The 14,181-nt window shown below is 44.0% G+C and overlaps 1 protein-coding gene across 3 annotated transcripts in view; it reads left to right on the forward strand.

The window, feature by feature from the left end:
- Positions 1-14,181, forward strand: part of TMEM267 (transmembrane protein 267) — a 38,774-nt gene that overhangs the window by 1,860 nt on the left and 22,733 nt on the right. Inside the window, exons 1-2 of one of the 3 annotated variants that reach the window (XM_029577801.1) lie at positions 1,464-1,549; positions 12,536-12,922. In XM_029577801.1, the coding sequence (XP_029433661.1) occupies positions 12,599-12,922 (324 nt within the window). In that variant the 5' untranslated portion in view covers positions 1,464-1,549; positions 12,536-12,598. Of the gene's footprint in view, positions 1-1,463; positions 1,550-12,268; positions 12,425-12,535; positions 12,923-14,181 lie in introns of those variants that run through there. The other 2 variants (XM_029577809.1, XM_029577816.1) reach the window with 2 other exon arrangements.

The raw sequence follows: 14,181 nt of genomic DNA on the forward strand, positions 1-14,181 counted from the left end.
AGAACATTTTAATTATTGGATTTTTTATGCATCAGATGTTTTGAAGTATTTTGGTGTTTGGGAAATTTTGGATATTCTATTCATTAACTTTTGAAATATTTTCTTATGAATATGATTTTACTATTTTGATGTTTTGTATTTCTTAATTTTATTATTGGTTTTATGAAAAATGGTAATGTTTGTTTTTCCATTGTTGCTCTGCTTTTAGAGGCTAGTGGTTTGTGGATTCCAATTGTTTTTTCTCAGCACGTTTGTTTATACTATCTGATCTCTTTATTCTGTACTTGGTGAGGATCTGTCTGTGTTCTGCATTTGTGACTGAGATGAGATATTTAGGTGAGGTATTTTGCTGGCATGTAATTTCTGTGTAGGGATCTATAGCAGCCTGGTTTCCTAATAAGAGTTTTATTGGTGTCCTAAGGCCTTGTGTAATATGTGCAGTGTTGCCTTTTCATAGATAAGATTGTTAGGGTTGTTTTTGTATGGGAGGTTTACTATATTGTAATGGTAATTTTATTTATTCATGGCTTTCTGAGGGCCAAGCTCACGCCCAATACACATTACAAAAAGTAGGAGTTCCAGGTGTCTTTTGCAGTTTTCTGGTTTGGACCACAGGGGTGCATGTAAATATAATTATGCATGTTATTGCCTCAAGACTGTACTTTTGAATTTTTTTCATGTAAAATTTGTTACAAATGCATAATTTGTGTTTGTGTAAAGGGTGTGGGGGTGGAGGGATGGTGTGGGTGCAAGGCTGTAAGGTTTGCCTAAGTTACCTCGTACCGTTCCCTATTCATGGGTTCTGGAGGTCAGTTTTTAAACATAGAGATTGCAGAATGGAGCTGGACGTTATTTGAGGGGCCGGGACAGACACTGAATGACTTGGGAGGAGGAGGGGGGGAGCACAGTAATTTTTCGCATAGGGCAGTACAAAAGATAGCACCAGCCCTGAGGGGAAGGAGAAAATGATTTCGATAGCTGCACTGCTCCCCCCACCCCCAGCAGCCTGCCCAAACAGTTATCCCTGCTGTCCTAAAAAAAAAACCCCAGAACTTATTTTCTTATCCTTGGAGCTGGAAAAATTCAGCTGCGGCGCAGCTCCTGGAAGAAAGTATGGTCTGCTTCTAAACAAAAGAGATTAGTTGTAGTTACAGGAGTAATTGGAAGGAGAAAAGAAAAAAAAAAGGTGGTAACGGTAGGTGAAACTTGTGCAGTGATCTTCTCTCAATCCCTCTCCCACGACAAACCGGATAACTCCACAACCTCGTCAGACTACAGACTGGAAGAGATTTCCGCTTGCCTGCTGACAATTAAGGTAATGGTTGGGGGAGGGGGAATTATATTGGCCAATCGCAGCAGGAGGTACAGAATTCATTTGAACAGTGACCAGGAAGTGGGTAAAATGACCAATAAGAAAGGTGTTTACATCTTCGGGGCGGGGCGAGAGGTGGGTTTCTGTTGCACTTGCGTGGTGCTTCTCTCTGCAGGCGGGGGGGGGCGATCTGCTAGGAGGAGCCGAGAAGGGGCTGCCAGCTAGAGCACCGAGAAGGTACGTAAGAACCCGGTAGAAGCGTGTAGGCTCATTCCTTATGGTTTAATGTCATTGTTTTTGCTTTTGTTGGTCTCAGCGCTGGAAGTTGAATTAATTCCAAGAAGCGAACCTTCCTCTTTGATAGAGGTTATCATTCTGCTGCTGCGTTTCCTGCCTTGGAGCTGGCAATCACTCTGTTGTACCAGGACTGCCAGGGTTGTGTTTAGTGTGAAAATGTCTCCGAGTTTTAAACGTCAAATATTAATCAGTGCTGCTGCGTAACTCGTCGATCTGCTGACGAGTTTAGGGATAGCCGCAAGAGAGCTAGGAAATACGAAAGACTGGCTCGATTCCCATCTCCATCACTCAGGTGACCTTGAGCAAGTGGCATATCCTTCTTGCATTTTTGTACAGAAATACAATTGGTAGGACAGTTTCATTTTATGAGGCATACAAAATTATTTCAAAGCATGCTGCAGTGGAATTTGGCATGCGGTTATTTATATACTGCCAATGTCAACATCAATTGTTGTAAGCGGATACTTTAAATACATACATAAGAAAAGCAGAACATTCCTATACCTTAACTGAGCCACGAGAAAGGGGGGAAAAAGGCTTGAGACGGGGGTTGAAGAAAAAAGAGGCGCAGAATCCAGCTCACTGCAGGCAGAGGGTGCAGCACGAGAAAAATCTGCTACTAACTGTTGCCGGATTCTGTGGTGAGTTGAGTCTAAACAGAAATTAGGAACATTTTCAAATTGATCTAATCCCGTAGAGGTCATTAGCTCAAAATTAACTTGAAATTAATGTTACCCTTTTGGGTTCGTCTTCCCTTCTTGCCCATGAGGCAGTGGGTTTGGTGGTGGCATGTAATAACCAAAGAGTTCATGCAGGAAGGGTTCAAAAATATTTCTTGTCTTGAATTGTGCAGAATAAACTAGTAACAACACTAACAGGCCAATACTGTAAATAGTGCGTTGGATGTGTGTTTTCAACAAGTGTCCACCATTGTAAGGGGTTTAGGGCATCGAAAACGCACATCCCTCCCCCGCCAAAACTAATAGCGCTCATCACATGCAAATACATTCACCCGGGATACCGAAAAAATTTGTGGCTGATCCGCACATTTTATGCTCACAAATTGGGCAGGCGCTAATTTCTGAGCAGCCAGAAAAAGTGTACCAAATGGTTAAAAAAAAAAAAAAGTGCCGGCGGGTCAGGTTAGGAAAACTGACGCTCAATTTTACGAGTGTCTATTTTCCTAACCCCATGGCTGTCAGCAGGTTCGGAAAATGGACACTCGTAAAATTGAACGTCTGTTTTCTGAACCTGCTAAGGCAGCCTCCTCTCCTGGGTTTCCGCTGCTAAGGAGGCACTAGGGATGCGCTATTGTCCCTAGCGCCTCCTTTTTAACTCAACCCCTCATTTAAATACAGGATCGTGCACCCAGGAGAAGTGGTTGGGTGCATGTTGTGAGAGCGGGTGCTCAACACTGACCACCCATTTTCCCGCACACTTTACAATATTGTCCTGTAAGTCGGCACGCTTACATTACACATAAGTAAATCTTAGTTTCTCAGGCTCTTCTGTTGCCATCTGAAGTTCTTTCACCCCATTGCAGTCTTCCTCTCATCTTTTTGATTGTCCTATACACTCAACAAGGAGCTAGAGGGCAGGCTATAGGAGTCAGCTATCTGCTCTATGCTGGCTTCTTAAGCAGCAGCAAGGGAGGGGGGAAACCAGCATGGTGGCAGCAGTAGCTGCTAAGGGGTGAGGGCTTCAGTGCGCTCTTGGCCAGGTTTACAGTAAAAAGAAATAAAACTAATCTGATTTACTGTGACATTCCTCTGGGGGGAGCAGTTTTTGCTTCATAGCATCTCTATGGGACATTTTGGGAAAACGTGAGCTAGGTTTTTAGACTGTCGGAGACAGGCAAGACCTAAAAGCAGGGGTGGATAACTCCAGTCTTCAAGAGCCACAAACAGGCCTGATTTTTATGATATTCACAGTGAGTATGCATGAGACAGAGAGATATATATCATGCATATTCATTGCAGATATCCTGAAAACGAGACCTATTTTTGTTGAGAAACGGAATTGAGAATGCAAATAATGCAAATAAGCCAGGTTCTGAGGAGCTTGGATTGTCCCCCTGCTATTCCTCATGATGGTTTTTCTCAAGTTAGGCAGTAATTTTAAACCCCACAGGGAGCTTACAGCAAACAAATTTTGAAAAGTACTGTCCACAGATTTTCCCTTCAAAAATTCAGCACCAGTCAGTGCAACAGATTCTTCAGTCCCCACAGACAAAGCAGGTGCAAAATCTGGTGTAAATGATGTGTGGGGATTTAAAAATAAGTCTCCACATGTTATCTGCCAGCTCTGTCCATCCCTGTGCATTGCGGATAGAGTGAAAGTACCTGCACTGAAACAGCAGAAGTACATTGCCAGTGGAGGGTGCAGGCACAATAACAGGCCCAGCCTCTCTGAAGGATCCACAGAAGATCTCTCTGTGTGGGGGAAGGACTGTGGGAGGTGGTGGGGCCAGCAGCTGACCTACTTCCTGGACAGCCAGGGCCACTGCCTCCCCTGGGGAAAAGGGACCCCAAGGAAGACTAAAGCAGCAGGATATTCGGCCTAGGCCTGTGCCCAGGGACAGATCCAGCTAGGGGCTTGATGGGAGCCTGCCGAACAGGGTTTTCACCAGGCTTTGTTCTGGACATGCACCTGGCCTTCTGCATTATGCAGAAGCCTGGCTCTTTAGTGACCTCAGGACCCCTGACCCAGTAGTGGAGGAAAGTGAAAAGAGTGGCCACTAAATTAAAGCAACATACATTCTCAACAGTAAACGGGCACCAATGACACTCATGCACGTGTCTTTCTGGCAGAAACATCATCTGTCTCCCCTGGGGAACTCTATAGGGTCGCCACCTAGTCATCTGCACACTGGACGTTCAGGCAAAGGAGGAAGCGACCTTCAGGTTTGGGGGTTCTCAAAGCAACTCAGTCTTCCTCCTACCCTGCCTAGGGAGTAACTTTTGTATCTGTCTAGTGTAGTGGACTGCTCTAGCAGGCGAAAAGGAAGGTTACATTATTCTTAACATAGTAATATGCATAGTAATGATGGCAGAAAAGGACCAAATGGTCCATCCAGTCTGCCCAGCAAGTTTCTTATGGTAGCATCTGCCATGCTGTGCAGGTTACCCCCCTGTTTTTCTTAAGGGTAGTAACTGCCGCTCTGTGCAGTTATTCCAAGGCAAGGGTAGTAATGTTTATAATCAAAACCAAGCAACTGTCAAACCCATAGCAAATAACTTCTAGTAACGGGAATTGCTGAGTATTCCTCCATTTAAGAATAGAAACAATGCAACACTTTCTGCTATCAAGATCCTGTTATAATTTGTTACTGTTGGATATTTATTCTAAATTTGTCTTAAGTTCAGGAAAAATGTTAAGAGATGGCGCTTTAGTTTAGCCTTCAGTAGTTGAATATTGTGACGGAAGGATGGAACCTTCCCTGCACAAACTGATGATGTGACTTTTATAAATGGGTTTTTACTATTCTTCCAGATTGCATTGACCCTGGTCTGCTTCAGACCAAGCACAATTTTAGGAAGGTTGGGTGGGCTGAGGAATTCTTATGGTAGGGCCATAGGCTCGGCTTTTGGGATAAGTTTGAGAGCTAAATCTTTCTAGTGACAGGTTGCTTTGCCATTGTAGTATCTTTGAGATGGCATTCTTGAGGTTATTTTATGCTGTGGGCTTTTTATGTTGTGCTGCAGTGAGGTCCTACCTGTCAGTGTGGATTATGGTTGTATCTTATTTATTTATTTATTTATTTAAAAACTTTTATATACCGGTATTAGTATGCATACATCATACCGGTTTACAATGTAACTTTAAAGGTAGAAATTACAATGAACAGGGAGGGCGAACAAGGAGGAGTATACAAAGAGCAGGAGGTGGAGGAATTAAAGCAATAAATAAAAACTGTAACGGACTATTTACAGGAATATACAAGGCGTAGGCAGGATACTTGCAGAAGTCGGTGTACTTAATCAGGGTAGGCTTGTCGGAAGAGCCATGTTTTAAGTTTTTTTCTGAACTTGGCGTAACATGGCTCTAGCCTGAGAGTGGTAGGGAGGGTGTTCCATTGTTTAGGGCCTGCAATGGATAGTGCACGGTCCCTAGTAGAGGAGAGGTGGGCTTTTTTCAATGGGGGAATGGAGAGGGTGCCTTTGTTGACAGTGCGAGTGGGTCGTTCAGTGCGTATAGGACGAAAGGGTTCATCCAACCAATTGGAATTGTGCGAGTGGATGGACTTGTGCACTATGGTTAGAATTTTGAAGAGAATTCGGGATGCGATGGGGAGCCAGTGGAGTTCTTTGAGTATTGGGGTAATGTGATCAGCTTTCCTTGAGTTGGTGATGACCCTGGCGATGGCATTCTGGAGCATTTGTAAGGGCTTGGTGGTGGAGGAGGGTAGGCCAAGGAAGAGGGCATTACAGTAGTCCAGCTTTGAGGAAAGGGTGGCTTGGACGACGGTGCGGAAGTCATGATAGTGGAGGAGGGGTCTGAGTTTCTTCAGGATGTGAAGCTTGAAGAAACCTTCTTTGAGGATGGAGTTGATCTGTTTTTTGAGATTGAGTTGTTGATCTATGATAACCCCAAGGTCTCTTACTGTGGGTTGGGGTGTTATGACGTTGAAAGCTGGATCGTTGGAGATCGGTGGTTTGGGAGGGAGGTGAGGAGAGATAAGGAGCAGCTCTGTTTTGGAGGAGTTTAGAGCGAGGTGGATGTTGGTGAGGAAGTCATTGATGTTGGCATGACATGTGTTCCAGAAGGCAAGGGCATCTGAGAGAGAGTTGTGAATGGGAATGACGATTTGAACGTCATCTGCATAGAGGTAGAATTTGAGGCCGAGGTCTGTGAGGAGCTGACATAGAGGTGTGAGATAAATGTTGAAAAGGGTGGAGGAGAGGGAGGAGCCTTGTGGGACACCTTGAGACAAGGGATAGAGTGTGGAGTTGGCGTTTCCTATCTTGACGGAGAACTTTCTGTTAGATAAGTAGGATTTAAACCATAGTAGGGCTAGGCCTGAGATGCCTATTTCGGATAGCCGGTTGATGAGGAGGTTATGGTTGATGGTATCAAAGGCAGCTGAGATGTCGAGTAGGGCGAGGAGGTAACAGTTGCCTCGGTCCATGCCTATGAGTAAGTGGTCCGTGAGGGAGAGCAGGAGGGTTTCTGTATTGAGGTATTTACGGAAGCCGTATTGGGCTGGATGCAGAATGTTGTTGCTTTCTAGATATTCTGTAAGTTGGATGTTTACAATCTTTTCCATAATTTTGGATAGGAAGGGCAGGTTAGAGATAGGGCGGAAGTTAGCGGGGTCTTTAGGGTCTAGTGTTGGTTTTTTTAGGAGGGGCTTGACAATAGCTTGTTTAAGAGCATCTGGGACAGAGCCTGAAGAGAGGGAGGAGTTTATGATGTCTGCGATGGGTTTGGATATAGTGTTCGGGATGGAGAGGAGGGATTTTGTGGGAATGGTGTCTGAAGGGTGGGAAGCTGGTTTAAGTTTTCTGAGAATAGATTCCACTTCTTTAGCGGAAGTCAGGTCAAGGGTTTGGAGGGTGGGTGAAGTGGGGGAAGGTTGGAGGGAGGGGGAAGGGGAGGTGGATGGAGAAGGGTGTTGAAATCTGCGGAGGATGTTGGTGATTTTTGTGAGGAAATACTGGGCGATTTCTTCGCTCTTAGTGGAGGCATCATTCTCAGGGATAGTGGGCTGAGAGGATTTGGTGAGGTTGGCAACATAATTGAAAAGGGCTTTCGGGTTGTACATGTATTGGTGGATCTTAGCTGAAAAGTAGTCTCTTTTTGTTTTGAGGGTGGTTATTCTATATTGGTGAAGGGTAGTTTTGAAACTTGAGGCGAGTTGGGGTGAGGGGGCTTTACGCCAGTTTCTCTCACGCTGCCTGAGGGTATTTTTTAGGGATCTTAGTTCAGTCGTGTACCAGGGTTGATGATTTTTTGTGGGTTGGGTAATGTTACGTCTGGAGATGGGGCATAGTTTGTCAGCAATTTCAAGAGTCATGCTGAGCCAGGATTTATGCTTACTGTGTATGTTAAATCTTTTGCTGTACACCGTTTGGATTTTGTTTATACAAGCGGTACATCAAGTGATATCAGATAAAAGGAAAGCCTCAAGAAATTAGTCATGGGATAGGAGGCAGTGTCTTATGGTGGATTGGTAACTGGTTAAAGGACAGGAGACATGGGGATTCGCCGACTCATGGTAAGCCATGTTTTCTTATATAGGGCATCCACCCTGCCATGTGTCGACGCCTTCCGGCTGAGTACACTGGCGGTCTCCAGCTACCATCAATTGGTCAGGGTAATCCTGTTGATTAGGATGAACTGAACCATATCACGATGAACCTGGAAGATGTAGTAAGCCAAATTGACAAACTAAAGATTATAGCAAATCACCTGGATCAGATGATATATATCCAAGGGTTCAGAAAGAACTAAAAAATAAAATTTCAGATCTATTAGTAAAAATGTGTAACCTATCATTAAAATCGCCCATTGTACCTGAAGACTGGAGGGTGGCCAATGTAATCCCGATTTATTTAAAAAGGGTTCTAGGGTTGACCCTGGAGACCGGTGAGCCTGACTTCAATGCCTGACTTCAATGCCAGGAAAAATAGCGGAAACTATTCTAAAGAACAAAATTATTGAACTTATTAAAAAAACATGGTTTAATGGAACACAGCCAGAATGGATATACCCAAGGGAAGTCTTGCCTCACAAATCTACTTTTTTTGAAGGGGAAATAACTATGTGGATAAAGAGGAACCAGTAGATGTGATGTATTTGGATTTTCAGAAGGCATTTGACAAAGTCCCTCATGAGAGGCTTCTAAGAAAGCTAAAAAAAAAAAAAATCATGAGATAGGAGGTGCTGTCCTTTTATGGATTGCAGTCTGGTTAAGACAGGCAACAGAGAGTAGGATTAAATGGTCAGTTTTCTCATTTGAGTAAAGTAAACAGTGGAGTGCCTCAGGGATCTGTACTTGGACCGGTACTTTTCAATCTACTACACAAGGGAGCCCGGACCGACGTGCCACAAATGCGCAGTAGAGAGCAGCTCTACTGCGCATGCGAGCACGTCGGCCAGAGCAGAGCGTGCCCCCCCAAAAAAAAATGGTGCCTCCTCCTTAGGAGCAGGAGCGGCGGCGCGAGGGAGGGAGGAGCAGTGGCGGCGACGTGCGTGCGAGGGAGGGACACCCCCCTGTCTGCCGGTTGTGGATCAGCTGAAAGGGGAGGAGGGAGGAGAGAGTGAGCTGGGAGGAGAGAGTGAGGAGAGTGTGCTGAGGGGGGAGGGAGGAGAGGGAGAATAGAGGGGGGAGGGAGTGAGCTGAGGGGAGGGGGAGGGGGGAGGGAGTGAGCTGAGGGGAGGGGGAGGGGGGAGGGAGTGAGCTGAGGGGAGGGGGAGGAGAGTGAGGAGCGTGAGCTGGGAGGAGAGAGTGAGGAGCGTGAGCTGGGAGGAGAGGGAGAATAGAGGGGGGAGGGAGTGAGCTGAGGGGGAGGGAGGAGAGGGAGAATAGAGGGGGGAGGTGGGAGGGAGAATAGAGTGAGGTGGAGGGAGGAGAGGGAGAATAGAGGGGGAGGAGAGAGTGAGGTGAGGGGAGGAGAGGGAGGGGGGAGGAAGTGGGAAGGAAATAGACCGAAATTTTTTTTTTTAAATGTAGCCCGTTGTTACGGGCTTAACGGCTAGTATATTTATAAATGATCTGGAAAGGAATACGACGAGTGAGGTAATCAAATTTGCAGATAACACAAAATTTTTCAGAGTAGTTAAATCACAAGCAGAGTGTGATAAATTGCAGGAGGACCTTGCGAGACTGGAAGATTGGGTGTTCAAATGGCAGATAAATTTTAATGTGGACAAGTGCAAGGTGTTGCATATAGGGAAAAATAACCCTTGCTGTAGTTATACGATGTTAGGTTCCATATTAGGAGTTACCACCCAGGAAAAAGATCTAGACATCATAGTGGATAATACATTGAAATCATCAGCTCAGTGTGCTGTGCGGTCAAAAAAGCAAACAGGATGTTAGGCATTATTAGGAAAGGAATGGTGAATAAAACTGAGAATGTCATAAAGCCTCTGTATCGCTGCACCTTGAATACTGTGGGCAATTCTGGTCACCCCATCTCAAAAAAGATATTGTTGCATTGGAGAAAGTACAAAGAAGGGCGACTCAAATTTATTTATTTATTTATTTACTTACGGTTTTTCTATACCGGCATTCATGATATACTCACATCATGCTGGTTTACAGTTAAACAGGGGTGCATAATAAACTTCAAACAAGAACTATAGTGCGGAAGAAAGCAGTTACAAATAACAAAATGATAAAGGGCATGGAACCTCTCCCTTATGAGGAAAGGCTAAAGAGGTTAGGGCTGTTCAGCTTGGAGAAGAGATGGCTGAGAGGGGATATGATAGAGGTCTATAAAATCATGAGGAGTAGAATGGGTAAATGTAAGTGTTATTTACTCTTTCAGATAATAGGACTAGGGGGCATGCCATGAAGTTAGCAAGTAGCACATTTGAAACAAATTGGAGGAAATTCTTTTTCACTCAATGCACAATTAAGCTTTGGAATTTGTTGCCAAGGATGTGATTAGGGCAGTTTGTGTAGCCGGGCTTAAAAAAGGTTTGGATAAATTCCTTGAAGAGAAGTGAATAAACTGCTATTAATCAAGTTAATTTAGGAATAGCCACTGTTATTACTGGAATTAGTAGTATGGATCTATATTTTATGTTAAGAGTACTTGCCAGGTACTTGTAACCTGGATTGGCCACTGTTGGAACAGAATCCTGGGCTTGATGGACCCTCGGTCTGACCCACTATGGCAACTTCTTATGTTCTTATTGGTTACAGCTTATCTGGAGTGGAAAGATCTATGTGGGCACCAAGAAAGAACAGTAGCACAGAGTAATGTAACCAATGCTGCTCCTCACAGGGCCATGCTTTTAATTTTTCCCAAAATAAGGCATCAGTAAAATGAAATGACTTTAATAACCAAATCAATCTGTCGTGTGTTTACCTCTCTTTCCAATAGTCATTTTTTCTATCATCATCATTGTTTAATTAATTCACGCTTTTCCAACAAGTGATCTTAAAGCGAGTTACAAAACTGGCCAGGAGGCCCATTTAACAAGTAATATAGAACATAAACCGAAAACATGGATTACAAAAGTGATGGGGAACAGAGGGCAAACAGCAATGAGTTAAAAAACCAAAACAAGCAGTGCAAATTGGAATGGAGAGCTAGTGAAGTATGTTTATGGGGTGGAAAGTCTCAAGAAACAAACAGGTTTTCAGATTTTTCCTGAAAGTCAGAAGATCTGGTGTTAGCCTGCTGTCCAGTGGCAAGAAGTTCCAGAGGGAAGAGACAGAGCCAGCAAATTATTTCATCCTAGTGTTAGTAAGCTGCATTTCCTTGTAAGTAGGTATTACTAGGCGGGTGTTGGGCAGTGTCTGAAGAGGGCAAGTTGGAGAGTATAGAGAGAGTCAGTATAGAGAGAGTCAGTGTGAGAGGAGATGGGGAGCCAGTGAAGGAATTTTAGGAGAGGAGTGAGCAGGGATTGTGCAGCTGCTTTTTGTTTGAGTTGTACCTGATTAATCTTTTTTTTTTTTTTTTGCTAAGCCCACATAAAGGGGATTACAATAGTCCAGATGGGAGATAACAAAGGCCTGAATTACTATTGCATAGGCAGGATCATCCAAGAAGGAGCAAAGTGTTCTAAATTGTCATAGATGGAAGAAGGCTGATTTTGTAACAAATTGGATTTAGGCCTCAAATGTAAGATTAGAGTCCAAGCTGATGCCCAGACTCCTGATTTCATGTTTGAGGAGCAGAATGCATCCTTCTAGTGTTATTCTGGAATGGAGGTGTGAATGGTCTGATTTTCCAATTCATAGTACTTCTGTTTTTTTGGAGGTTGAGTTTTAGTTTGTTGCCTTGAAGCTGTTTTGCAATCTTCTTGAGGAAGAGGTTTAGGTTAGCAATATCTTGGTCAGGATTATTGCTTAAGGGGCACAGTAATTAGATGTCGTCTGCATAGCATTGAATGGGTTATGGTGTTTCCTAATTAGTTTACCAAGCAGGGCTAAATTGATGCTGAACAAAGTAGGAGCTAAAATGGAGCCTTTTAGTACACTACAAATGAGTGTGTGAGGTGGCCAATCCCATGGAAATGGTTTGTGTATGATCCTGGAGGAAGGATTTAAACACATTTTAGCACAGAACCTGAAAGTCCCAGATCCAGGAGTCGGAAGATAAGAATTTCATGGTCTACTCTATCAAAAGTTGCAGTTAGATCCAAGAGCATTGGGTCTTCTTCCACTGAATGTCCATTAAGGGCTGGAAGAGGAGCATTGAGAGGGGCAGTCCTGGGGAGGAGCTAGGCCGGTCTCATTTATAGTACTTCAAGGTTGTAAGACATGGAAATCCAGTTTTCCAGAATATTCCTGTACAGCAGTTTTTAGGGCAATCAAATTCTGCTATAGTAAAACCACTCTTTGACAGATCTGGTGTCTCCCAACCTATCTGTTATAACACATACCTGTTACCAGGATGTTTTAGAAGAGGGTCATGATATGAGATCCAAAGGAGATTAGGTAACATAAAACATTTTTTTCTTCAAGGAAAGGGGTGTGAATACATGAAACAGCCTCCCAGTGGAGGTAGAAAAGACATAAACAATACTGGAATTCAAGAAAGCTTGGGATAAGCAGAGGGTCTCTGGCAATCAGGAAGCAAGGATGAAATTGGAAACCATCATATTGCAGTGGGAAGGGACAAATGGGCAGACAAGGTGGGCCATCATTCGTTGTCTGCCATCATTTTATGTTTGTGTTTCTATATACATGACTGCAGCATGGCATTTGGTATACCTCTTTTGTAACACCATCTGTGTATTTTGTAGAATGAAGGAAGATTAAACTAGGATGGGCTGCATTCACCTAGACGGAATTCCCTCTGCTGTAATATGGCGGTTGCTGTGACTACCGAGACGGAGAAGGCCTATACGCTGCTGCAAACGTTTAGCACAGGCTCAGTCCTCGCCAGCCTAGGTTTGGGGCTTTTCTGTGTCCTTGCAGACAGACTTCTACAGCTTTCTTACATTCAGCAAAATGACTGGCTGCGGGCCATCTCCGATAACACTGTGCATGGCTTGGTAGGAATGTGGTCCTGGGCCATTGTGATTGGGCTCAGGAAAAAAAGCGACTTTGGGGAAGTCACTCTGGCAGGTTTCTTCGCCTCTGTCATTGATGTGGACCACTTCTGTCTTGCAGGCTCTCTTTCTCTTAAGGTAAGGAGCACTAGACAAAAGGAGAAAATAACTAGGCATGCTGTTTTCCTGGGGGAGGCCCTTTATACAGTTCATGATTTCCTGCATAATTTACAAGCTACACATTTTGGAAATGTTTCACATCATCATTAGTACCCATTAAAATAAATAGATATGGATTATTTAGAATCTTAGCAACATCAATCTGATTTCTAGAGAGATGCTTTTTAGTTTTAGTATTTTAACTGATAAGGTTACTATAAAAACATATTCAAACATGGCTTCATCAGGTTCCTTACTTACACCTCCATAGGAGGTGTGACATTTCCAGTCTGTGTGCCTTGAATTCCCCACCAGTGTGCCAGCAGGCAGAAACTGCCATCGGGAAATGCTTCTCTTGGTTGCTGCTGCTCCCATCTCCTCTCTGTTCACTGGTTAGCAGCCATGTGCTAAGGGAGAAGGCAGAAACAGCAGCATTAAAAAAAAAAAAAAAAAAAAAAAAGCATTTCATGCTGGCCTTTCAGTGCCCGCTCATGCTGTGGTATCATGCTCTTTGCAGTGTGAGAGGGAAATGGGGGATCAAGAGACAGAGCAAAGAGAGAGGGGATGAGTGCAAGGGACAGCAAGGAGCAAGAGAAAGGTCCATAGTGGTATAGTGAAATTGAAAGGGGTTAAGGATCAATGGGTGGAAAGTGATGAAGAATTAGCAGAAATATTAAACAAATACTTCAGTTCAGTGTTCACTAAGGAAGAACCTGGAGAAGGACCATCACTTGTTATCAAGTCTGTAGAAGGGGTGGAGTAGATGAAACTCCATTTACGGAAGATAATGGATGGGGAGAGCTAAGAAAACTGAAAATGGACAAAGCCATGGGGCCTGATGAGGTTCACCCCAGAATATTGAGGGAGCTCAGAGATGTGCTGGCGGGTCCACTATGTGACCTGTTCAATAGATCTCTGGAAAAGGATGGTAGTACCTAGTGACTGGAGAAGAGCGGTGGTGGTCCCGCTTCACAAGAATGGGAGCAGAGAAGAGGCTGGAAACTACAGGCCAGTTAGCATCACCTTGGTGGTGGGAAAAGTAATGGAGACTGCTGAAGTCTCCAGTGGGTTGCTCGATCAGAAGCAGCATGGATTCACCAGGGGAAGGGTCCTGTCAGATGAATCCTAATTGATTTCTTTGATTGGGTGACCAGAGAACTGGATCAGGGAAGAGCGCTCGATGTAATTTACTTGGATTTTAGTAAAGCTTTTGATCCAGTCCCACATAGAAAACTCAT

Source organism: Rhinatrema bivittatum, chromosome 1, assembly GCF_901001135.1.
Source record: "Rhinatrema bivittatum chromosome 1, aRhiBiv1.1, whole genome shotgun sequence".
NCBI lineage: Eukaryota > Metazoa > Chordata > Amphibia > Gymnophiona > Rhinatrematidae > Rhinatrema > Rhinatrema bivittatum.